We start from the raw sequence: 24,571 nt of genomic DNA, 5'->3' as shown, positions 1-24,571 counted from the left end.
CTAGGATTTATATCTGCCATTTTGCTATTTGTTTCCTGTGTCTTACCTACTTTTTGTTCCTCTGTTTCCCCACTACTACCTTTTTGTGTTAAATTTATATATTTTATAGTGTACCAGTTAAGTTCCTTTGTTGTTGTTCCACTATTTTTTAAAGTTATTTTCTCAGTGGTTGCTCTGGGGATTACAACATGAGTCCCACCTTAAAACAGTCTAGTTCGGATGAATATCAACTTACTTTTGATAGTGTATGGAAATTTTGCTCCAACATATTTCCCTTCCCTCCTCCCTTATTTGTATTATCATCATAGTAAAAGTTATAACTTTATACATCATAAGCCCATTAACACAGTTTCATAATTATTGTTTTATGCAATTGTCTTTTAAACCAGTTATAAGAGGAAAAGAATTAAAAGATATGTCTATACTGTCTTTTATATTTACCTATGTAATTATCTTTGCCAGTGCTCTTATTTCTTTTTATAGATCAGAGTTACTGTCTAGTGTCCTTTCATTTCAGCCTGAAGAAATCCCTTTAGTATTTCTTATACGGAAGGTCTACTGGTGATGAATTCTCTCACTTTTGGTTCATTTGGGAATGTCTTTATTTCTTCATTTTTGAAGGAGAAATGTCCTGGATATAAAATTCTTGGTTGACAATTTTTCCTTTTAGCACTTTGTGTCATCCTACTGTCTTCTGGTCTCCAGGGTTTCTGACAAAAAGTCAACGTTAATCTTATTGATAATTCCTGATGTGATGAGTCCTTTTTCTCTTCTGCTTTCAAAATTTTCTCTTTGACTTTCACCAGTTTGATTACAATGTGTCTAGGTGGGGATATCTTTGAATTTATCACACTTAGAGTTCACTGAGCTTCTTGGATGTGAATATTAATGTTTTTCATCAAATGGGAAGTTTTCAGCCATTATTTCTTCAAATATTTTTCTGCCCCTTTATCACTCTCCTTACCTTCTAGTACTCCCATTATGCATATGCTGGTATGCTTGGTGTTGTCCCATATGTCTCAGAAGCTCTGTTCTCACCTCCTCCCAGTTTTCTTCTTTCTGTTCCACAGACTGGATAATCTCTATTGACCTACCTTCAACTTAGCTGATTCATTTTTCTGCCAATTCAAGTCCATTGTTGAGCCCCTCTGATGAACTTTTCGTTTCAGATATGCTTTTCAACTACAGAATTTCCATTTGTTTTTAAAAAATCATTTATATTTCTTTATTACTGATCTCTTCTTAGAGAGACATAGTTGCCATGTTTTCCTTTAATTCTTTATACATATTTGCTTTAGTATTTTGAAAATAGTTGTAATAGCTGATTTAAAGTCTTTGTCTACTAAGCTCAACATTTGGCCTCCATCAAAGTACATTTTCTACTGGCTGTTTTTTCCTCCCTTGTTTATGTGTCATACTGTTCTGTTTCTTTCTATATGGGTTTTCTGGGGCTGCCAAAACAAAGTACCAGAGACCAGGTGGTTCAAACACCAGAAATTTCTTTTCTTGCAGTTCTAGAAGCTAGAAGTCTGAGATCAAGGTGTTGGCAGGGTTGAGTTTCTTCTGAGGCCTTTTTCCTTGACTTCTACATGGCTGTCTTTTCCCTGTGTCTTCACCTGGTCTTCCTTCTGTGTATGCATGTCTGTGTCCTAATCTTCTTTTCTTATAAAGATACCAGTCTTATTGGATTAGGGCTTACCCTAATGACTTCATTATAAATTAATTACCTCTTTAAAGACCCTATATTCAAATATAGTCACATTATGAGGTACTTGGGCTTAAGACTTCAACATACGAACTTTGGGGGACACAATCCAGCCCATAACACTATACCCTTTGGCTCCCCAAAATTCATGTCTTTCTCACATGCAAAACATATTCCCCTCATCTCAATAGCCCTAGATGTATTAGCCTATTCCAGTATCAACTCTAAGTCCAAAATATCATCTAAATCAGGTATGGGTGAGACTGGAGGTATGATTCATTTTGGGGCAAAATTCCTTTCCAGCTGTGAACTGGTGAAACCAGACATCAAGTTATCTGCTTCCAAAATACAATGGTGGACATTGGTAGGACAGACACTTCCATTCCAAAAGGGAGAAGTTAGAAAGAAGAAAGAAGTTGTGAGTCCCAAGCAAATCTGAAACCTAGCAGGGCAAATCTCATTAGACTTTAAGGCTCAAGTCTAATCCTCATTGGCTTAATGCTCTGCCCTCTGGGCTCACTTTGGTGGCCCTGCTTTCCCCACTCTGTGTTTGTTGTTACAGTTCCTTTTTTTTATTGTTACCGCTCAGTTGATTAGTGACTTATAAGGACTAATTTTGTAGATTCTGTATTCTGTACACTGTGCAGCCACTTAGTTCTCTGATAGACTTAAAAAACCTAATTCTGGCTTTTATTTTTAAGCTGGCTTCTAAGGATCAGCCCTGGGTCAGTATAATTTAGTGATCAGCTAAAGGTTTCTTTAAATGCCTAGAGCCAGTAAGTCTTCCACCATTTGCCAATGGGATCTGTGTATAAGGGCACACCTTCAAATTTCAGACAGTTTACAAGTCAGCCTCAACTTTCACTTCTTGCTTTGACAGAGGCTCAATGTCAACTAGAGGTGGGTGGCTGGAGCTTTCTCCTTTTCTAGATCATTTCTGGCCATCCACACTAGCCTTCTGAGCCTTCTAGATCCCCAGGAGCATCAGAACTTTTCAAAGCTCACTGCGGTTATCTAACTCTCTAGCTATTCCTTTAAAATTACTTTTTGACCAGGCTCTTGTTTGGCCCAACTGAAATGACAGCATTAGCTGACTGTGGTGATGTTACCAGCAGGTTGCTGTTGTTTTTAGTAATGCCCTGAGCATAGGGCTTTTTCCAAAGAGCTGAGTCCTGATTCAAATCCAACAGCTAAATGCCCTGGGAATGGAGTTTTTCAGGGAGCTGCTATTTCAGTCAAAGTATTGGCAGTGGTCTTGGGATGGGGCTTTTAACAGAGCTCTAAAGAGATCAGTCCTTTCCATTAACTGTGAGGGTACTGGTTTTTCATGGCTACCATATCATTGAGTTGGGGAGGGAGAGTGACAGGAATAATCCAAAGTTAAAATGTCACACACCTTATTGTTTTTATAGAGGTTCAGTACTTTCTTTGTGGTCACTGTTTCTTTAGATAAGCTCTCTGCTCCCTTCTCCCTCTCTTATCCTTCTGGAATACCCATTATCCTCATGTCACTTTTCCTAATTGAATTGGATATTTCTTGTAGAATTTCCTCCATTTAAAAAAAATTTTAGTTCTCTCTCCTCTTCCACCTGAATCATTTCTAGATTTCTATCTTCAGGCTTGCTAATTCTTTCTTCCATATGGTCTGCTCTATTTCCAATGCTTTCTACTTTATTCTTCATCTCATTTATTGAGTTCTTCAGCTCCAGAATTTCTGTTTGGTTCTTTTGCAGAGTTTCAAAATCTCTTTGGCGAAGTACTCCTTCTGTTCATTAATTTTATTCCTGAGCTCAGTGAACTGTCTTTCTGAGTTTTCTTGCAGCTTGTTGAGTTTCTTCATGACAGCTATTTTGAATTTTCTGTCAGTTAGATTGCAATCTTCTATGATTTCAGGTTTTGTTTTTGGAGAATGGTCATTTTCTTTTTGTGATACCACATCATTGTAGTTTTTCATGATGCTTGATGAGTTGTTGTTTTGCCAGTGCATTTGTGATAGCAAATACCCTTTTTTTTTTTATTTGGATAAGGCTTTGTTTACTTTGATTCTGAGCTGCTTCTGGTTGTATTTGAAAGCCTACACTTCCCACCTTCCCTGCTTCTGTCAGAGGTGTTGTCAGTGCCCTCTTTGTGCTGCTTGTGCCTCCAACATTGCTGGTGACTTACTGGTTATGGTGTCACTGCAGTCATGAGTGTTGCCACTGGGGTCACGAGGCTCAGGAGCACCTCTGCTGCTTCTGGGGTCGCCTGAGTCATGGGTTCCCTGACTGTGGTTGGGGAGGGGAAAAGTGGGGTGGGAGCTGGGGTCACAGGCACCTCTGGTACATCCGTGTTTGTTGAGTCTGTAGGTGCTGCTGCCATGGGTTGGGGGACTGGGGTTGTGGGCTCCACCATGACTGTTACCAGGCTCTCTGTGGCCTTGGGTGCTGCTGCCATGTGGGCAACCTGCCTGCTGCTCCTGGGTTTTCTGGGGGTGCTGGCACTGCTGCTGTTTGGGGCACTGGGTTCATGGGTTTCACTGCCATTGCTGGCTGGGCTGGGGTCATGGGTGACACCACCACTGCTAGCTGCACTGGGGGTCACAGGTGACACCACCACTGCCATGAAGGGAGTGGTACCTGAGTCATGGATGCCATCATGGCTCCTGGAACCTCTAGTGACAGGTACTGGCACAGTTCTTGGAACCTCAGGTCATGGGCACAGCTTCTGTTGCTGGAGGCCCAGGGTCTTGGATGCAGCTCCCACTGTTGGAAGGGCTAGTGTCAGAGGTGCCACTGCTGGGTAAGGGTGAGGGAGCTGGGTTGTGGGTACTGTTGCAATTCCTGAAGCCTCCAGTTGTAGATGCTGCAGCAGTTCCTGGCACCTCTGGGAATGTGGGCTGCCTGGGTTCCTGGGGCCTCTGTTCATGTGTGTTACTGCAGTTCCTGGGGCCTCTGGTCACAGGTGCAGCCACAGTTCCTGGAGCTTCTTGTCTTGGGAGCTGCCACCGCTGCTCCTCTGGTTCTACTGCCCCCGCGAGATGCAGTCCCCCACCTTCAGATGTATAGATGTATGGATCTCTTAGGCGTTCTGGTGTGCTGTGAGGAGAATCCTTTGTTGGTCTATGGATGGCCTTCTGGTTGTAATTTAGAGGTGAGAGACAAAGAGAACAACTTGCTCCACCATGATGCCGATGACACTTCCAGTAAGTTTTTTTTTTTAATAGACACTTTTTAGTTTGTCCTGTGCTTTCTGGTTAATTTCCAGTGTCCTAATTCATTGATTTTTAAAAAAATTGTTTTCCAAGTATTTTTGTTGCTTTTGTGGGAGATTGAGTTCATTCAACCATACCAAAAATTCAAATTCTCCATCCACTAGGTTTTGGGGTAATTTGTTACACAGAAATAGATAACAAATAAGTTATACAAAAGGGTTGTTTTTAGGATTAAGAAAGAATGCAGAGAAGGTGTTAGTATGGTTTTTAGTAATGGTAAGCATTGAACAAAGTAAGTATGTTTATACTACCTTCAAAAAATTAGTACTGAGGAGTCAATCTGTTAAGTTTTCAGGCACTGTTTTTACAATAGCCAATATAGTAGACTGAAGGACAACCTTCAGGTCTTGGAACCAATATTACACCCTGTGAGAGCTTATAGAAACATTTTTGTATTCTATTCAGAATAAAAATTCTATGGTAAGTGTCACAATATAGTATTTTGGCTCTTTTACCCACCCTCCAAAGGTGATGCAATTAGCTGAAAAACCCCTACAGCCAAAATGCCTCCATTAATTATTAACTTCTGTGGCCAGTTGTCTTAAAGTGTACATTTTTTGCCTCTAAGATACTGGTAATTAGTACGAAAAGAAAGAAATGGGTACCTAAATACCATAGTTAAGTCTCTTCTTCACAAGTGATACAAATAGGTCTTCATATAGCCACAGTTCCTTTTTTTCCTATGGGTCTTACCTTGCACTTCCCGAAGTTCTTGATTCTTAGCATTTAGAAAAATCTTAAGGTTCTTTGTGAGATTCATAGCCAACTCAGAATTCCCTGAAATTGAGTAAGGTACAATTGTTCGACCATATTGACTCAAATCCATTTCTCTGGCAGGCAGCTCATACTGCAATTTTGTAGTTAGTAAGAGATATGTAGTGACAATCAAAATTACTGTTGTCTGTAGCAAAATCAACTTCCAATTGCGCCAACTGAATAGTGCTCTCTTTATAAACATGGAACGAAATTGCTGGCAGTAAAGTGGAAACTAAAAAGAGGAGAGAAACACAGCATTACAATTGTGGGTGACCCAAATAGGATGTTCATATTGAAATCAATTAAGATAAATGCTTCAAATACTTATAGCAAAAGATATACACATACAATGCAAATATATTCTTGAATTGAAAACAATCAAAGCATTAAAAATCTTATCATGATTTTATTCATTAATATACTTGTAGTAATTCTGATCAGAAAAACAGAATTATATTTCTTTTATTTAATATTAAACCATAAACATTCTATTTCTCCATTTTAAAGAGAAACATCCCCATAAAACTTGTATACAACTATTATTCTTTGCTAGGTTTCAGTACATAAACGATGGTTCATAGTGAGAAAATGCCCCTAATCTGATTAACCAATATCTTCTGATTACAAGTCATAACTCTTGGGTCTTGTCTTAGAACTGAACAAAGGGAAAATTTACGAGAAAATGAATGAGAACTTTTCAAAGTGATTCCGCAATAACAATGGTGAGAGGAAAAGCTGTGATCTTTATCTAGAACCCATTTCCCCTGTATCAGGGAATTAAGGGGGTGGTAATACAGACTGTTCCATATTTGGCTGGGTCTTCGATGGCTAAACTCCAACAGATATAAAACAAAATGTACATCTTATACCCATGCCAAAGATATAAGGTTGACATTCTTAGTGAATATGCTCACCCCAGTATTGAACTTAATGGTAGCAATTTCATTCAATCTAGAAAAAACTGGTCTCTCGTAATTACTGGACATATTCACATTCCACTTCATGTCTTGTGTTAGTTTTTGGCTCTTCAAGGAAGGGTACTTGATAGGCTGAATATCCTTTTCAGAATCTGCCAGCTTATGGGCCCTACATACACACACATACACAAAAAGTACAAAACATTTCATTTTGACTATAGCCTCAACCTATTTTATTTGGGGGGGGGGTGTCAAACAAGGTTCCAAATTTGGAAGACTCCTTGATCCTTCTCACTGATTGTCAGTAGAGGCAGCATGATAACAGTGGCTCCCAAAATACCAGTCAGAAGACCACTGCCAATCCATGGCAAAGTTTCTACCATTCTGAGGCAACATGAGAAAAACAATTATATATGTATGTTTTATTAAGCTGAACTTATTCAAGTTAAAGGACTTACCTTTACACTTGAAAGAAAGTATATGATTTGAAAGGTGTATTTTTTCTAAGCCATAGAAGTATCAAAATCTTTTTAATACCTTCCTATTAGCATTTGTATGCAATACATTAATAAATTCTGAACTATGACATTCACAAGTAATGAGTAGATCAACAACTTCTGTACCCTTTAAAAAAATATATCAAATAAATGCACATTAAAAAACCTGCTTTAAAATATCCCTGCAGCATGTTTATTTTTTGTTTGATAATAAAAGGTTTGAGGACTATTGTGCCTTTTCAGTATAATCATTGCATATTTTCTCTGTCATCTTTAAGTTTTTATTCTTCATATTTTATTCATTGCTAATCAATTCCCATTAGGAAAGCATTAGAATGTATAAATAAGTGAAAGGAAAAATATTCCTATTACCTACAAATAACCCAGATGAGATATTTTCCACAAATATGTATAAACAGGCACAAACATATACACACTCTCTTAAAAGTGGCGTCTGAATTGTATTTAGTCCATTTACATGCAATGTAATTATTGATATATTTGGGTTTATACCTAACTTCATGCCATTTGTTTTATATTTATCTTCTTTTTATTCTCTGGCTTTATTGAAGTATGATTGACAAAATTATGTATATTTAATGTATAGAACATGATGTTTTGATTTGTGTATACACTGTGAAATGATTACCACAATCAAGCTAATTAACATAGCCATCAACTCACATAGGTACAATTTTTGTTTTGGTGATGAGAAAACTTCAGAGATTTCTGGCAAGATAGCAGTGTAGGAGAACTCTAAGCTCACCTCCTCTCACATGCTCAACAAATTTACAACTACTCTTGGAACAATTACCCCTGAGAGAGAACTGAAAACTGGAAGAAAAGAACCCCCACAATAAGGGGCAGTGCTGACTGAGGTGGAACAGGCAGAAGTTTCTTTATGGAGAGGAAAAAGCTATGTTTTAGCCATGGCACTTCAGCTGGGAGCAATCTTCAGGTACAAAGCTTTGCTTAGAGGAATGGGAGATCTGAGTGGGAGAGCTCTGCCACAATAAGCAGCTTTTGGAGTCAGCACATTTGAGATGAGTGTCATAATATCTGGCTTTGTTGGCTTTTAACAACACCAGGGAATATCCCTAGAAAAGCTATCTGACATAAGGGAAAGAAAAGCCAGCTCTTAATGGGCCCATGGACAAATTCACATGTTTTGGAAAGCAACCTAAATTCACCAGAAAGAAAGGTGAACAGTCCTTTGGTGTACAGAGACTCACTTGATAGGCTCTGGGTGCACCTCAGTGAGAGGTGAGACTCCTGAGGCTGGGACCGTCTCCCCAGGGACTGAGCCATTGGCAGCAACCATTATTGTGACATATACAGGCGTGCTGACACAGACACTGGCAGATCTTTCCCTGTTCTTCCCCTGGCCTGTTAGTGCAGGGGTCTACCTCACCTACTAGAGTACTGATTTAATCCAGCTCAGCCCACCCTAGGACCTGACCCCACCCAACAGCAAGCCCTTGGGCAACTTGTAGGCCCACATAGGTGGGGTGTGTGGGACCTCAGCAGCAGGATAAGTGGGTCCACCTCTGCAGGGCATGGCATGTGGGAGGGGCGAGCCTACATTAGTGGAGTATGTGAGGCTTCTGCAGTGGGGTAAGTGGGTCCACTTCAGTGGGTTGGGGCATGCACATGGGGCAGGACTGTGTTGACGAGGTGTGTGGGCCTGCAGGCAGTGGGACTTGTCAGCTGCAGCAGACTTGTGCTTCTCAAACAGTCATATTGTGGATTGGCCCCACCTTCCAATGCCTGAAACGATTGTGTATTGCCATGCCCAGGGCTGGCCCCACCCAGCAGCACTCCTGAGAGAGCTGATAACAGCCTTGCAGGCCAGAGGACTACAGCAATTGTAAGTCCCTGAGCCTAGTAATCAGCCATGCTGGGGGCCCACTCACTCAACAGAAAAACTGCAGCAGGAATGTGCTATTAGATCTTGCAGCCAACTGTGCTGGGGCTCCCCACACCCAATAAAGTGACTGAAGTGATCACAGCAGCCACATGCAGCTGAGTATTACAACCAGTCACAAGGTGGACACCGTAGTCTCCCCATATACCTGCAGCAAGAGGAACCCTGCCACAACAGGACACACATAGCCCACACAGGGGACACTCCTGGAACATCTGGGACTGGTGATGAGAGGGAAGCACACTGCTGGGCCTCATAAGTTATCTCTCACATAAGGCCACCTCTCCAAGATCAAGAGACATAGCTGATCTACCTAAGACATATATATAAGCACAAAGAGGCAAAATGAGGAGACAAAGGAATATGTTCCAAATAAGGACAAATCCTCAGAAAAAGAACTAAATGAAACAGAAATAAACAAGCTACCTGATAAAGAGTACAAATTAATAGTCACAAGGATGCTCAATGACCTTGGGAGAAGAATGGATGAATTCATGAGAACTTCAACAAAGAATTGGAAAATATGAGAAAGAACCAACCAGAAATGAAGAATACAGTACTGGAAATGAAAAATTCACTAGAAGGTCTCAATAGAAGGGTAGATGATACAGAAGAGATCAGAGAGCTGGACGAAAGACTAGAGGAAATCATCCAAGCTGAACAGATAAAAGAAAAAAGAATTAGAAAGAAAAACGACAGTCTAAGGGACTTCTGGGACAAGATCAAACACACTAAAATCCATATTATAGGTGTCTCAGAAGGAGAAGAGAGAGACAAAGGGGCAGAGAATATATTTGAAGAAATAATAGCCAAAACCTTCCCTAACCTAAGGAAGGAGACAGACATCCAGGTACAGGAAGCACAGAGAGCAACAAACAAGATAAACCCAAAGAGGCCCACACCAAGACACATTATAATTAAAATGCCAAGAGTAAAAGATAAAGAGAGAATCCTAAAAGCTGCAAGAGAAAGGCAACAAGTTACATACAAAGGAAACCCCATAGGACCAACAGCTGATTTCTCAGCAGAAATCTTACAGGCTAGAAAGGAGTGGCACAATATGTTTAAAGTGCTGAAAGGAAAAAACCTACAGCCAAGAATACTCTACCTGGCAAGGTTAACGTTCAGAATGGAAAGAGAGATAAAGAGTTTTCCAGACAAGCAAAAACTAAGGAGTTTATCACCAAGAAACCAGGCTTACAAGAAATGCTAAAGGGACTTATATAAGTAGAAGAGAGAAGACCACAAATAGGAATAAGAAAATTGTCCAAAAAAATGCCACAATAAAAATCACTGGTAAAGGCAAATATACAGTAAAGGCAGCAGATCAACCACCTATGAAACTAATATGAAGGTCACAAGACAAAGGTACTACAATTATCTATTTCTATGATAAGAGGGTAATGGAGACACATGCACAAAAAAGAGGTTAAATTTGATATCAAAAACATAAAATGTGGGAGGAAGGGAGTAAAAGAGTAGAGCTTATAGAAAGAGGTCAAACTTAAAAGACCATCAACTTAATAAATATACATTGCTATATATGTAGGTTTTAATAGAGGAACCTCATGGTAATCACAAACCAGAGCCCTATAATAAATATTTAAAAATTAAGAGAAAGGAACCCAAACATAATACTAAAGGAAGCCATCAAACCACAAGGGAAGAGAGCAAGAAAAGAAGAAAGGAATAGAGAAGAACTACTAAAAAACCCAGAAAAAAGGAAGAAAATAGCAAAAGTAAATACTTATCCATAGTTACTTTAAATGTCAATTAACTAAATGCTCCAATCAAAAGAGATAAGGTGGCTGATTGGATAAAAAAACAAGACCCATATATATGCTGCATACACGAGACACACTTCAGACCTTAAGACACTCGCAAACTGAAAGTGACGGAATGGAAATGGTACTCCATGCAAATGGCAATGAAAAGAAAGCTGGGGTAGCAATACTTCTATCAGACAAAATAGACTTTAAAACAAAAACTGTAACAAGAGACAAAGAAGGGAACTACATAATGATAAAGGGAACAATCCAATGAGAGGATATAACACTTGTAAATATGTATGCACCCAACATAGGAGCACCTAAATATATGAAGCAATTATTAACAGACATAAAAGGTGAAATAGAAAGTAACACAATAATATTAGGGGACTTTAACACTCCCTATACACCAATGTATAGATCATCCAAGTAGAAGATCAACAAGGAAACATTGGCCTTAAATGAGAAAACTTGAGATCTACTCCCTTAGCAAATTCCAAATTTACAATATATTACTGTATGTGTTGTCATCATATGTACTTGTGGAGACCTATAGGTCTCCAGAAGTTATTCATCTTATAATGAAAATTTGTACCCTTTGAGTAACATTTCCCATTTCCACCACTCCCTGGCCCCTGGTAACCACTATTCTACTCTCTGTTACTGTGAGTTCAACTTTTTTAGATTTGACAAATCCTTGCCCATTTTTAAACTGGGTTATTTTTCTGTTATTGAGTGTATGAGTTCTTTATATCTTTTGGATATTAACTGCTTATCAGATAGATGGTCTGCAAATATTTTCTCCCATTCCATAGATTGGCTTTTCACTTAGTTGAGTGTTTCCTTTTCTGTGCAGAAATTTTTTAGTTTGATGTAGTCCCTATTATTTTTGCTTTTGTTGCTTGTGCTTTGCTATCAAATCCAATGGCAAAACTGTCAGTGAGCTTTCGCCTGTTTTCTTCTAGGAGTTTTACAGTTTCAGGTCTTGTGTTTAACTCTTTAATCCATTTTGAGTAGAATTTTGTGTATGATGTAAGACAAGGGTCCAACTTCATTCTTTTGCATGTGGATATCGAGTTTTCCCAGCAATATTCGTTAAAAGTACTGTCTTTTCTCTCACGGAATGATCTTTACACGCTTGTTGAAAATCATTTGACTATACACGTGTGGGTTTTTTTCTGGGCTCTGTGTTCTGTTCCTGGGGTCGTTGTGTCTGTTTTATGCTAGCACCATACTTTTTGGTTATTATAGACTCGTAATAGAATTTGAAATCTATAAGTGTGAGTCTTCCAACTTTTCTCCTCTTTTTTAAGATTGTTTTGGCTATTTGGGGTCTTTTGTACTTCCATGTCAATTTTAGGATTATTTTTGCTAATTCTGTGAAAAACGCCATTGGAATTTTGATACAGATTGCATTGAATCTGTACGTCACTTTTCGTAGTATGGCCATTTAAACAGTATTAAGTATTCCAGTCCACGAACATGTGATGTTTTTCCATTTGTTTGTATCTTCTTTAATTTCTTTCCATGATGTTTTATTGTTTTCATTATACAAGACTTTAACCTCCTTGGTTAACTTAATTCTTAAGTATTTTATTCTTTTTTTATGCTATTTTAAATGGAATTGCTTTCTTAATCTCTTTTTCGGATTTCTCATTGTTACCGTATAGAAATGCAACTGTTTAGCATGTTGATTCTGTGCTTTGCCGAATTTATGGTTCTAACAAGTTTTTGTGTGTGTGCGTGTGTGGAATCTTTAGGGTATGCCATGTATAAGATCACATCACTTGCAAACAGAGATAATTCTACTTCTTCCTTTCCAACTTGGATGCCTTTTTTTCCTGCCTAACTACTCTGGACAGAACTTACAGTACTATGCTGAACAGAGGTGGTAAAAGTGGGCATCCTTGTCTTGTTCCTGATCTTAGAGGAAAAGCTTTCAGTATTTCACAATTGAATATGATGTTAGTTGAGGGTTTTTCACATATAGCTTTTATTATGTTAAAATAGGTTCCTTCTAGTCCTAGTTTATTGAATGTTTGTATCATGAAAGGGTGTTGAATTTTGTGAAATGCTTTCCCTGCATCAATTGAAATTATCACGTGATTTTCTTTTTAAAACTTTTGTTTTATTTCAGGAAATATGTTTGAATTACAGTTTTAGAGTTTGTTCTATTTCAGTATTTTCTTATAGAGCTTTCTGTGCTGTCTACTGGCTATTGTGTTTCTCCTAATTTAGTCTTTATTTCTGATATGTATTTTAGTTTCATTTATAATTCTTTCCTAAACTGTCAGTTCTGTTTTCGTCATCTTACTTCCTAGCTATCACTTCTCTGAGCTTTTATAATTTAACTATAATTTTCTTTCATGATTTCTTTTTTCTCTAACTTAGCTTGTATTTTTTTAGTATTAAATTATAGTTTTCCATTGCTGTGTAGTCATATTTTTTAATTTTTTGCATGTGTTATTAGTTATCATTTTCCTCTTTTGTCACACTGTCTTTGTTGGGGTTCAAATACAATCTTTCTCTGTTGATCATGTTTAAGTGAGGGCTTTTTTCCTGCGTTCTCAGATGTATATTCCTCGGTAAAGAGAGGGGAATGTTGAGTTTTCTTAACTTTATAGTTCCAGGGCCACCTTTTGATTTCTTAAATATAAATTATTTAAAACAATGGCCTGTCAATGTAGAGAGCTCTCTAATGCATTCAGAAATCTGCCTTCTGTGACTCCCTCCCACACTATTATGTGAACCATCTTAGTCCTATATTTCCAGAGTTCTTACTTTGTGTCTTATTCTCTGCAGTTTTCCCTCAAAATGAGGGTCTGTATTTCAGTAAGTATTTTCAATGGTCTAAGGAGTCAGCTTCCCCCCAGAAGCCTCTGACTTTCCCATATCTTCCTTGTTCTCACCACAAATTATTTCTGAGAACCCAGTCCCAGTTTCAGCTATTGTTCCCAGATCTACCAGAAGAGTTTTCCACTCTAAGTGGGGATTCTTTCTTTTTGTCTTCCCTCTGATGCTCCCACATAGCTGCTGTTATTGTGTACCTCATCTTATACATGGAATCTAAAAAAGTTGAACTCATAGAACTAGAGTAGAATAGTGATTTACAGGTGCTGGAGGATGGGGGCAATGGGAAGATGTTGGTGAAAAGGTATAAACTTTTAGTTATAAGATGAATAAATTCTGGAAATCTAATGTACAGCATGGTGACTATAGTTAACAATACTGTATTATATACTTGAAAGTTGCTAAGAGAGTAGATCTTAAGTGTATCACCACACACACACAGAAAAGGTAAGTATGTGAGGTGACAGATGTGTTAGTTAACTTGATTATTGTAATCATTCCACAACATACACATATATTAAATCATCACATTTTACACCCTATATATTTATATACACACAAAACTTTTAATTGTCAATTATACCTCAATAAAGCTGAGAAGAAAAAATTATGATGCTCTAGTCACCACCTTACCTTCTTCCTGAGTTTTCTCTTATTTATTTTTTTATTTAATTTTTTATTGAGGTATAACTGACATCCAAAAAAGCTGTACATATTTAATGTATACATCTAGATAAGTTTGAATTTAAGTATACACCAATGAAACCATCACCATATACAATGGCCTAAACTTAACCGTCATTTCTAAAAGTTCCCTTGCTTCTTGTGTTTTGTTCTTTTGATAGGAACATTTAACATAAGATCTACCCTCTTAAAAAATTTAAGTATAAAATATAGTATTGTTAACTATATGCACTATGCTGTACAGTAGACCTCAAGGACTTATTCCTCTTGCATAAGTGAAATTCTGTACCCTTTGATCAACATCTCCCCAATTCCTTCCTCCCTTCCAGGGCTTGGAAACCACTATTCTACTCTGCTTCTATAAGTGGGACTATTTTATACTTCTGATATAAGTGAGATCACGTAGTGTGTTCTTCTATGTCTAGCTGATTTCACTTAGCATAATGTCTACCAAGTTCATCCACATTGTAGCAAATGGCAGAATTTCCCTCTTTTTTAAGTCTGAATAATATTCCACTGTATGTATATGCCAAATTTTCTTTATTCACTTATCTGTTGATGGACATTTAGGTTGTTTCTATGTTTTTTTGCTATTATAAATAATGTTTCAATGAACATTGAAGTTCAGATATCTGTCAGTTCCCAGACTGGGATTGCTGGATCATATGGTAGTCCTATTTTTAATTTTTTCAGGAGTCTCCATGCTGTTGTCCATAATGGGTGTACCAATTTCATTTAGTTGATTGTTTCCTTTGCTGTGAAGAAGCTTTTTAGTTTAATGCAGTCTCACTTGTCTGATTTTGCTTTGGTTGCCTGTGCTTTTCGTGTCATATCCAAGAAATCATTGCCAAGATCAATGTCAATGAGTTTTTCTCCAATGTTTTCTTCTAGAAGTTTTACAGTTTCAGGTATTATGTTTAAGTCTTTCATCTATTTTGAATTGATTCTTTCTGTATGATGTAAGATAAGGGTCCAATTTCATTCTTTTGCATGAGGGTGTTCACTTTTCCTAATGTCATTTATTTATTTTATTTTATTTTATTTTGGCACCTGGGCTAACAACTGTTGCCAATCTTTTTTTTTTCTGCTTTATCTCCCAAACCCCCCTGTACACAGTTGTATATCTTAGTTGCAGGTCCTTCTAGTTGTGGGATGTGGGATGCTGCCTCAACATGGCCTGACGAGCAGTGCCATATCTGCGCCCAGGATCCAAACCCTGGATCGCCGCAGCGGGAGCACGTGAACTTAACCACTCGGCCACGGAGCCAGCCCCCGTAACGTCATTTATTGAAGAGACTATCCTTTCTTCATTGTGTGTTCTGGGCACCTTTATTGAAGATCAGTTTACTGTAAATGTGTGGGTTTATTTCTTGGCTCTCTTCTTTGTTCCATTGGTTTATGTGTCTGTTTTTATGCCAGTACCTTACTGTTTTGATTACAGTAACTTTGTATTATAGTTTGAAATCAGGAAGTGTGATGCCTCCAGCTTTGTTCTTTTTTCTCAGGATTGCTTTGGCTATTCAGGGTCTTTTGTAGCTCCCACACTGAGTTTAGAGTTTTTTCAATTTCTGCCAAAAATTCAAAAATTTCAAATTCTGCTATTGGAATTGATAGGGATTACATTGAATCTATAGATGGATTTGGGTAGCATGAACATTTTAACAATATTAATTCTTCCAATCCATGAACACAGGATATCTTTCCATTAGTTGGTGTCTACTTCAATTTCTTTCATCAAAGTCTTGAAAACAAGAGAGAAGTGAATAATCACATACAAGGGATCCTTAACAGGATTATAAGCAGATTTCTCATCAGAAAATTTGGGGGGCCAGAAGACAGTGGGCTGATATAGTCAAAGTGCTAAAAGAAAAAAGATTTCAACCAACATCTTATATCCAGCAAAAGCGTTATTCAAAAGTGAGGGAGAAATTAAGACATTTCCAGATAAACAAAAGCTGAAAGAGTTTATTACCACTAGAATTGCCTTGCAATAAATGCTCAGAGTCCTGCAAGGTGAAAAAAAGGTGACTCTAGACAGTACAGCAATGTCATATGGAGAAATAAAGAGCATGATAAAAGTAAACAGGCAATTATTAAAGCTAGTATTACTGTAACAATGATTTGTAACTGTACTCTTTATTTGTTTTCTACATGATTTAAGAGACTAGTTCATTTAAAGGGGGAAAAAAACAATTAGTGTAAAAACCAGTATTACATAACTCTGGTTTGTAACTCCAAATCTTGTCTTCGACATAATTTAGCAGACTAATGCATTTAAAAGAGTTATCAGTTTATGTTTTTGGACATGCAGCATATAAAGATGTAATTTTGTGACATCAATAACCTAAAAGGGTGGGCCAGAGATATAAAGCAGCAGGATTTTTGGATGTTGCTTAAGGTAAGCTGGTATAAATTCTAACTAGAGTGTTATAACTTTAGGATATGAATATAATCCCCATGGTAACCACAAAGAATATAGCTATGGAATATACACAACAGGAAATAAGAAAGGAACTTAAACAGTTCACTGTAAAAAATCAACTAAACACTAAAGAAGACAGTAATGCAGGAAATGGAAAAAAATCAATGTTATAGGGCACATAGATAACAAATAGCATAATGAAAAAAGCAGTCCCTTCTTATCCATAATTACTTTAAATGTAAACTGATTAACTTTTCAATCAAAAGAGATGGCAGAATGGACAAAAACACATTACCCAACTAGGAAAACACAGTACCCAAATAGTGCCAAAAGAGAGCAGGGGTGGTTATATTAATATCAGGCAAAATAAACTTTACATCAAAAAAGGTTATTAAAGACAAAGAAGGACATTATATATTAATGAAAGGTTCAATACAGCAAGAAGAAGTAATAATTATAAATATTTACACACATAATTACAGACCATCAAAATACATGAAGCAAAAACTGACAGAATATAAGGGAGAAATAGATGGTTCCCCAATAAAAGTTGGGGACTTCAGTACTCCACTCACAATAATGAACAGAACAACCAGACAGAAGATAAGTAAGGAAATAGAGAATGTAAACAACAGAATAAACCAACTAGATCTAACAGACATGTACAGAACACTCTACCTGACAATAACAACATACACATTCTTCTCAAGTGCATGCATGACATTTTCCAGGATACACCAAATGTTGGGCCACAATTTAAGTCTCAATAGATTTAAAAAGACAGATACCATATAAAGTATCTTCTCTGACCACAAAAGGATGAAGTTAGAAGTCAATAACAAAATTAAAACTGGAAAATTCACAAAATTGTGGAAATTAAAGAATATGTTTTAAACAACTAATGGATCAAAGAAGAAATCACAAGGGAAATTAGAAAATACTCAGAAATGAATGAAAATGAAAACACAACATATCAAAACTTAGGGACACAGAGAAAGCAGTGCTAAGGGGACATTTATTGCTGAAATACTTACATTAAAAAAGAAGAAAGATCTCAAATCAACAATCTAACTTTACAACCTAAGGAACTAGAAAATGAAGCACAAACTAAATCCAATGCTAGCAGAAGCAATGAGATAATAAAGATTAGAGCAGACATCAACAAAAGAGAGAATGGAAAAACAATAGAGAAAAATCAATGAAACCAAATGTTGTTTCTTCAAAAAGATTAAGAAAATTGACAAAAATTTAGCTAGGTTACCTAAGAAAAAAAGAGAGAAGACTCATATCACTATAATCAGAAATGAAAATGGGGACATTATTACCAATCTTACAAAAATAAAAAAGATTAAAAATGAGTACTAGGAACAATTTATGCCAAAAATTAGATAACTTAGATGAAATTAATTCCTAGAAACACAAAACCTACCAAGACTAAATCACGAAGAAATAGAAAATCTGAATAGATGTATAACTAGTAAGGAGATTGAATCAGTAATAAATATTCCAACAAAGAAAAGTCTCAGACCTGATGGCTTCAATGGTGAATTCTACCAAGTATTTAAAGAAGAACTAATACCAACCTTCTCAAGCTTTTTCAAAAAATTGAAGAGGAGGGAACACTCCCCAACTATGAGAACAAAGCCAGACAAAGACAAAAACTACAGATCAATATCCCTTATGAACATTGATGCAAAAGTCCTCAACAAAATACTAGCAAACAATTCAGTGGCATACTAAAAGGACTATATACCATGACCAAGTGGGATGTATTCCTGGAATGCAAGGATGGTTTGACAAGCTAAAACTAATCAATGTAATATACCACATCAACAAAGGGAAGGGAGAAAATGACATGATCATCTCAACTGATGAAGAAAAAGCATTTGACAAAATTCAACCCCCTTCTGTGATAAAAACACTCAAAAAATAGGAATACAAGAAAATTACTTGAATATAATACAAGCCATATATAAAAATACACAGAAACACCATATTCAATGGTGAAAGACTGAAAGATTTTCTCTAATATCAGGAATAAGGCAAGGATGCCTGCTTTCACTACTTCTATCCAACATAGTACTGGAAGTTCTAGCCAGAAAAACTAATCAAGACAAAGAAATATAAGACACCCAAATGAGAAAGGAAGAAGTAAAATTATCTGTTTGCAGATGATATGATCTTATATGCAGAAAATCCTAAAGAGTCCACAAAAAAGCTGTTAGAGCTAAAAAATGAATTCAGCAAGGTAGCAAGATACAAAGTCAACGCTCAAAAATCAGTTGCATTTTTATACATAAACAATGAACAATATGAAGAAGAAATTATAAAAACAATTATATTTACAATAGCATCAAAAAGAATACATTAATTCTACTTAGGAATTAACTTAACCAAGGAGGTGAAAGACTTATACAATGAAAACTGCAAAATATTGCTGAAGGAAATGAAAGAAGTCATAAATAAATGGAAACACATCCCATATTCATGGATTGGATGACTTAATATTGTTAAAATGTCAATAGGACACAAAGCAATCTACAGATTCAATGTGATCCCTATAAAATTCCCAATGACGTTTTTTGTAGAAATAGAAAAACCCATCCTAAAATTCATATGGCATCTCAAGGGACTCTGAATGGTCAAATCAATCTTGAAAAAGAACAACAACACTGGAGGACTCACACTTCCTGATTTCAAAACTTACTACAAAGCTACAGTAATCAAAATGGTGTGGGGGCCGGCTCTGTGGCCGAGTGGTTAAGTTTGCGCACTCCACTGCAGCAGCCCAGGGTTCGGGTCCTGGGTGCAGACATGGCACTGCTCATCAGGCCACGTTGAGGCAGCATCCCACATCCCACAACTAGAAGGACCGGCAACTAAGATATGCAACTGTGCACGGGGGGGGGGGGGGTGGGGGGGCGGGGTTTGGGGAGAAAAAGCAGAAAAAAAAAAGATTGGCAACAGTTGTTAGCCCAGGTGCCAATCCTTAAAAAAAAAAAAAAAAGGAAGATTGGCAACAGTTGTTAGCCCAGGTGCCAATCTTTTAAAAAAAATGCTGTGGTATTGGCATAAAGATAGACGTATAGACCAATGGAATAAAATAGATAACCCAGAAATAAACCCTCACATTTAAGGCCGTGATTTTCACAAGGGTGCCAAGACCATTCAATGTGGAAAGGGCAATCTTTTCGACAAATGATGCTGAAAAACTGGATATCCATATGTGAAAGAATGAATTTCACCCTTACTTAACACCACATGTAAAGACTGACTCAAAATGGAGCAAAGACCTAAATGTAAGACCTAAAATTATAAAACCTTTAGAAGAAAACATAAGAGAAAAGCTTCATGACATTGGATTTGGCAATGATTTCTTGGATACAATACCAAAGGCACAGGTAACAAAAGAAAAAATAGACAAATTTGACTTCAGGAAAATTAAAAACTTTTGTGCATCAAAAGACACTATCCAGGAGCTGGTCCCATGGCATAGTGGTTAAGTTTGGCATGCTCCGCTTCAGTGGCCTGGGGTTTGTGGGTTTGGTTTCTGGGTGCAGACCTACACCATTCGTCAGCCATGCTGTGGTGGTGATCCACATACAAAATAGAGTAAGATTGGCACAGACGTTAGCTCAGGGCTAATCTTCCACACCAAAGGAAAAAAAAAAACAGATACTATATCCACAGAGTGAAAACAAAACCCACGGAAAGGGAGAATATGTTTTCCAATCAGATATCTGATAAGGAATTAATATCAAGAATATTTAAAGAAATCTTGAAACTCAACAACAAAAAACAAACAACCTGACTGAAAAATGGGCAAAGAATTTGAATAGACATTTCTCCAAAGAAGATATACAAACGGCCAACACGTCCATGAAAAGATGTTCAACATCACTAATCATTACTCAAATGCAAATCAAAACTACAATGAGATACCACTTTACACCCATTAGATGGTTACTATTAAAAAATAGAAAATAACAAGTGTTGGTGAGGATGTGGAGAAATTGGAAGCTTTGTGGAAATTGGAACCATTGGTGGGAATGTAAAATGGTGCAACTGCTGTGGAAAACAGTATAGCATTTGTCAAATATTAAAAATAGAATTACCATATGATCCAGCAATTCTACTTCTGGGTATATTCTAAAAAGAATTGAAAGCAGGGTCTCAAAGAGATGCTTGTACACACATGTTCACAGTATTATTCACAACAGCTAAAACATGGAAGCAACCCAATGTACATCAATTGATGAATGGATGAGCCAAACGTGGCACATACATACAATGGAATATTATTCAAACTTAAAAAGGAAGAAAATTCTGCAATATGCTACAACATGGATGAACTTTGAGGACATTAAGCTAAGTGAAATAAGCCAGTGACAAAAAGACAAATGCTGTATGATTCCATTTATACTTGCTGTAGTAAAAATCATAAAGACAGAAAGTGTAAATGGTGGTTGCCAGGGGGAGGGGGTATGGGGAATGGGGAATTATTGTTTAATAGGTATAGATTTTCAGTTTTACAAGATGAAAAGAGTTATGGGGATGGATATTGGTGAGGGTTACACAATAATATGAAAGTATTTAATACCACTGAACTGTACACTAAAAAATGTTCAAGATAGTAAACTTTATGTTATTTGTATTTTACCACAACAAACAATGAAAAAAAAAAGGTAGGAAAGAGACTCTGTGGCAAACATTGACAATAACCCCTAAGAGAGACAGCCTAAGTGTCACGGTCCAAGGTTTTAACCTGTAATTCCTAGTGGCAGGTAGAGCATGTATTGTGGAGATAATGGCTTTAAATAATATTAATTAATTCATTTACTCATCCAGGAACACCCTTAAGTATCTATTATGTGACAGACATTGTTTGAGGCCCCAAGTATAGTCAGTGAACAAAACAGACATAGTCCCTTGCCCTTATGGAGCTTGTCCTAGTTATGCTTACAAAGTAACTTTCTCTTAATTTTGCTCCCTATGTAGCTTGCCTAGAGACAGACGAGAACATTTGATTGAAGGGCCAAGAGGCCATTTATTTTTAGAAATTATTCTTATTATAATTTACTTGTTATTATAAATTAATGAGTGGCTTTTAAATTTATATACTTCAGTCTTTTGTGAACTTAACTCATGTGAATAAATTACCCAAAGTTAACTTTGAGACACTGACAACATTTAAATCCCAAGTCTGAGAGAATGAAGTCTAGGCCTAGTCTAGCTCTGTCATAACCTTATCAGAAAAAGGGCATTTTGTGAAACCTTTTGATAGCTACTGTCTGACTTTGACTAGTGACAGCCTGAATTCCCTGGTCATATTCATTCTGAACTTTTTCACAGTGCAAGAAACCAACCACATACAAATTAAATAAATTATGGAAACATTGTTAGGCCAAAATTTAAAGTAATTTCTATTACAGACTCCAAGTTAGAACTAGAACTTTTCCTATGATGACATAGATATTAATTCTTTCTTTTTTCTTGACTAACTCTTAAACCTTCTACCACAAAAAAACCCACACACATGCAACAAGGCCCAGACTCAAAATCTTTACATATTCTCAGCTGAACATATAATGTGTGTATATGGAATAAGTATATGGAAAAACATTAGCATAAAAAATTAACATATTTGAAAAAATTCATAACTGTGATTACTCTATTCCAATGCAAAGAGGATAAGATTTGCTCTCAAACTGATGCAGGATTTTAGGGATGGAAGTTTTTATTTTTTAAGGTCATTATTACTCACTTAAGGAAGACTTCTTCCATGGTAGTGATTGAAGCACCAAAGCTGGCAATGCCCAGCTGTTTTTGTGTCTTTTCCAGATCATTAAACAGAGCTTCAAACCTGGAAGGAGAGGAGGAAGAGGAAAAGAAAGTACCAGAACTAGCCTAGGTCCATTTTCTTTTCTTTTCTTTTACCTCATTTTATTTTCTAGTGAATGGAATTTTTGAAAAATATGAGCATTTACTTTTTTCCCCCATTTAATACTTAATTTTATTTCCAATTCTATTCTTCCCTACTGTTTTCTTAAACTTTTAAAAATTGTGGTAAAATACATAAAACACTAAATTTATCATTTTATTTTAAGAGTACAAGTTAAGCAGCATTAAGCACATTCACAACATTGTGCAACCATCACCACCATCCATTTCCAGAATTTTTTGATGATCCCAAACTAAAACTCTGTACTCATTAAACAATAATTCTCTCTTCCTCCCTTCCCTCAACTTCACTTTTACTTTCTGTCTCTATGAATATGCCTATTCTATGTGCCTCATATAAATTGGAATCATACAATATTTGTCCTTTTGTGTTTGGCTTATTTCGTTTAACATAATTCTTTCTAGGTTCATACATGTTGTAGTATGTATCAGACTTTCATTTCTTTTTAAGGATGAATAATACTCATTGTATTGGATATAGAATATATTGCTCATCCATCATTTGCCAATGGACATTTGGGTTGTTTCCACCTTTTGGATTTTGTGAATAACGCTGCTATGTACATTGGTGTACAAATATCTGTTCAAGTTCCTGCTCTCAATTATTTTGGATATATACCTAGAAGTGGAATTGCTGGATCATATGGTAATTGCATGTTTAACTTTTTGAGGAACTGTCATACTGTTTTCTACAGCAGATGCACCATTTTACATTCATGATAGCAATGCACAGCGTTCCAATTTCTCTACATCCTTACCAACCTTTGTTATTTTTTGTGTTTTTGATTTGCATTTCCCTAAAGAGTAGTGACGTTGAGTATCTTTTCATGTGCTTATTGGCAATTTGTACATCCTCTTAGGAGAAATGTCTATTCAAGTCCTTTGCTCATTTTTGAATTAGGTTGTTTGTTCATTTTGTTAGATGAATTTTCAATATCATTTTGTTCCATAATAATTTCTGGTTAGCCATGGGAAAAATGTTTAGTAGATCATTATTCACTGTAATGCTTATTGTGAAACAAATAGAAATAAGGAAGATACATTTGCCTTAGCAAAGTTCTCCCCACTGTAACTTTATCTTTGATACAAATTCTTTAGTTCTTCTAAAAAATTATTTATTTTCTATAACTGTTAATGACTATAGCAAGTTAATAAAAGTTAATTTATTCACATGTGCTTCCTACATCAAATGCAAAATAGTCCTCAAATTACTCGAGGTATAAGTCACTAAATGATAGAAAATGGAGGTAGTGAAGTAGAAGCTGGGCACTGAGAGAGAAAGATTTAATCAAATAGCTATGTGAGTCGTATGGAAATTTTGCTAATTGTGGTGTAGTTACATCAAGGATTCTAAAGAATAGTTTTACCAAAAAGAATTAACACTGCTTTAGATTCAAAAGACCTTCTCCAGAAACCTATCTACTTCTTAGAAGTCATCTCTCATTCCCAGTGAGGGTCTATCAAGCCTACGGTGATAACGCTCAGAGATGGTGAACTCAAAACTCTTAATCTTCTAAACTCCCTCCATATTCCAGGCTGAATTCCATTTCCATCTAACTTTACTTAGCTTTGATTATTGGTTCTACCCTTACCCCTCAGTTCAATCTGACCCTTCTTCCTATGACAACTCTTCACGTATCTTAAGGTCATTTTCCTCCTCTGTTTGAATCTTCTCAATAGGATCCCTCCTGCACCTGATTTTCACCTATATTCAAGATTCCATATATTCTGTTACGGATTATTGTATAATCATAATAAGATTATTCTTGTAATGTTTTTGACTGATTTTGGTATTAGGGTAATACTGGCCTTATAAAAACAGTTGGGAAATGTTCT

The 24,571-nt window shown here is 36.5% G+C and overlaps 1 protein-coding gene across 23 annotated transcripts in view; it reads right to left on the bottom strand.

Annotated features, from left to right (window-relative positions):
- The window catches only part of LOC103567621 (phospholipid-transporting ATPase ABCA3-like), a 223,642-nt gene that overhangs the window by 73,255 nt on the left and 125,816 nt on the right, over nucleotides 1-24,571 (bottom strand). For 16 of the 23 annotated variants that reach the window (XM_070568409.1, XM_070568408.1, XM_070568419.1 and 13 more), the window contains 3 exons: nucleotides 22,539-22,637; nucleotides 6,626-6,797; nucleotides 5,649-5,943 (listed from right to left, as the gene is read on the bottom strand). In XM_070568409.1, the coding sequence (XP_070424510.1) occupies nucleotides 5,649-5,943; nucleotides 6,626-6,797; nucleotides 22,539-22,637 (566 nt within the window). The remainder of the gene's footprint in view (nucleotides 1-5,648; nucleotides 5,944-6,625; nucleotides 6,798-22,538; nucleotides 22,638-24,571) is intronic. The other 7 variants (XM_070568411.1, XM_070568428.1, XM_070568412.1 and 4 more) reach the window with 1 other exon arrangement.

This window comes from Equus przewalskii, chromosome 12, assembly GCF_037783145.1.
Source record: "Equus przewalskii isolate Varuska chromosome 12, EquPr2, whole genome shotgun sequence".
NCBI classification, from domain to species: Eukaryota; Metazoa; Chordata; class Mammalia; order Perissodactyla; family Equidae; genus Equus; species Equus przewalskii.
The sequence above is the reverse complement of the archived record's forward strand: the minus strand, read 5'-3'. Positions and strand labels throughout refer to the sequence as shown.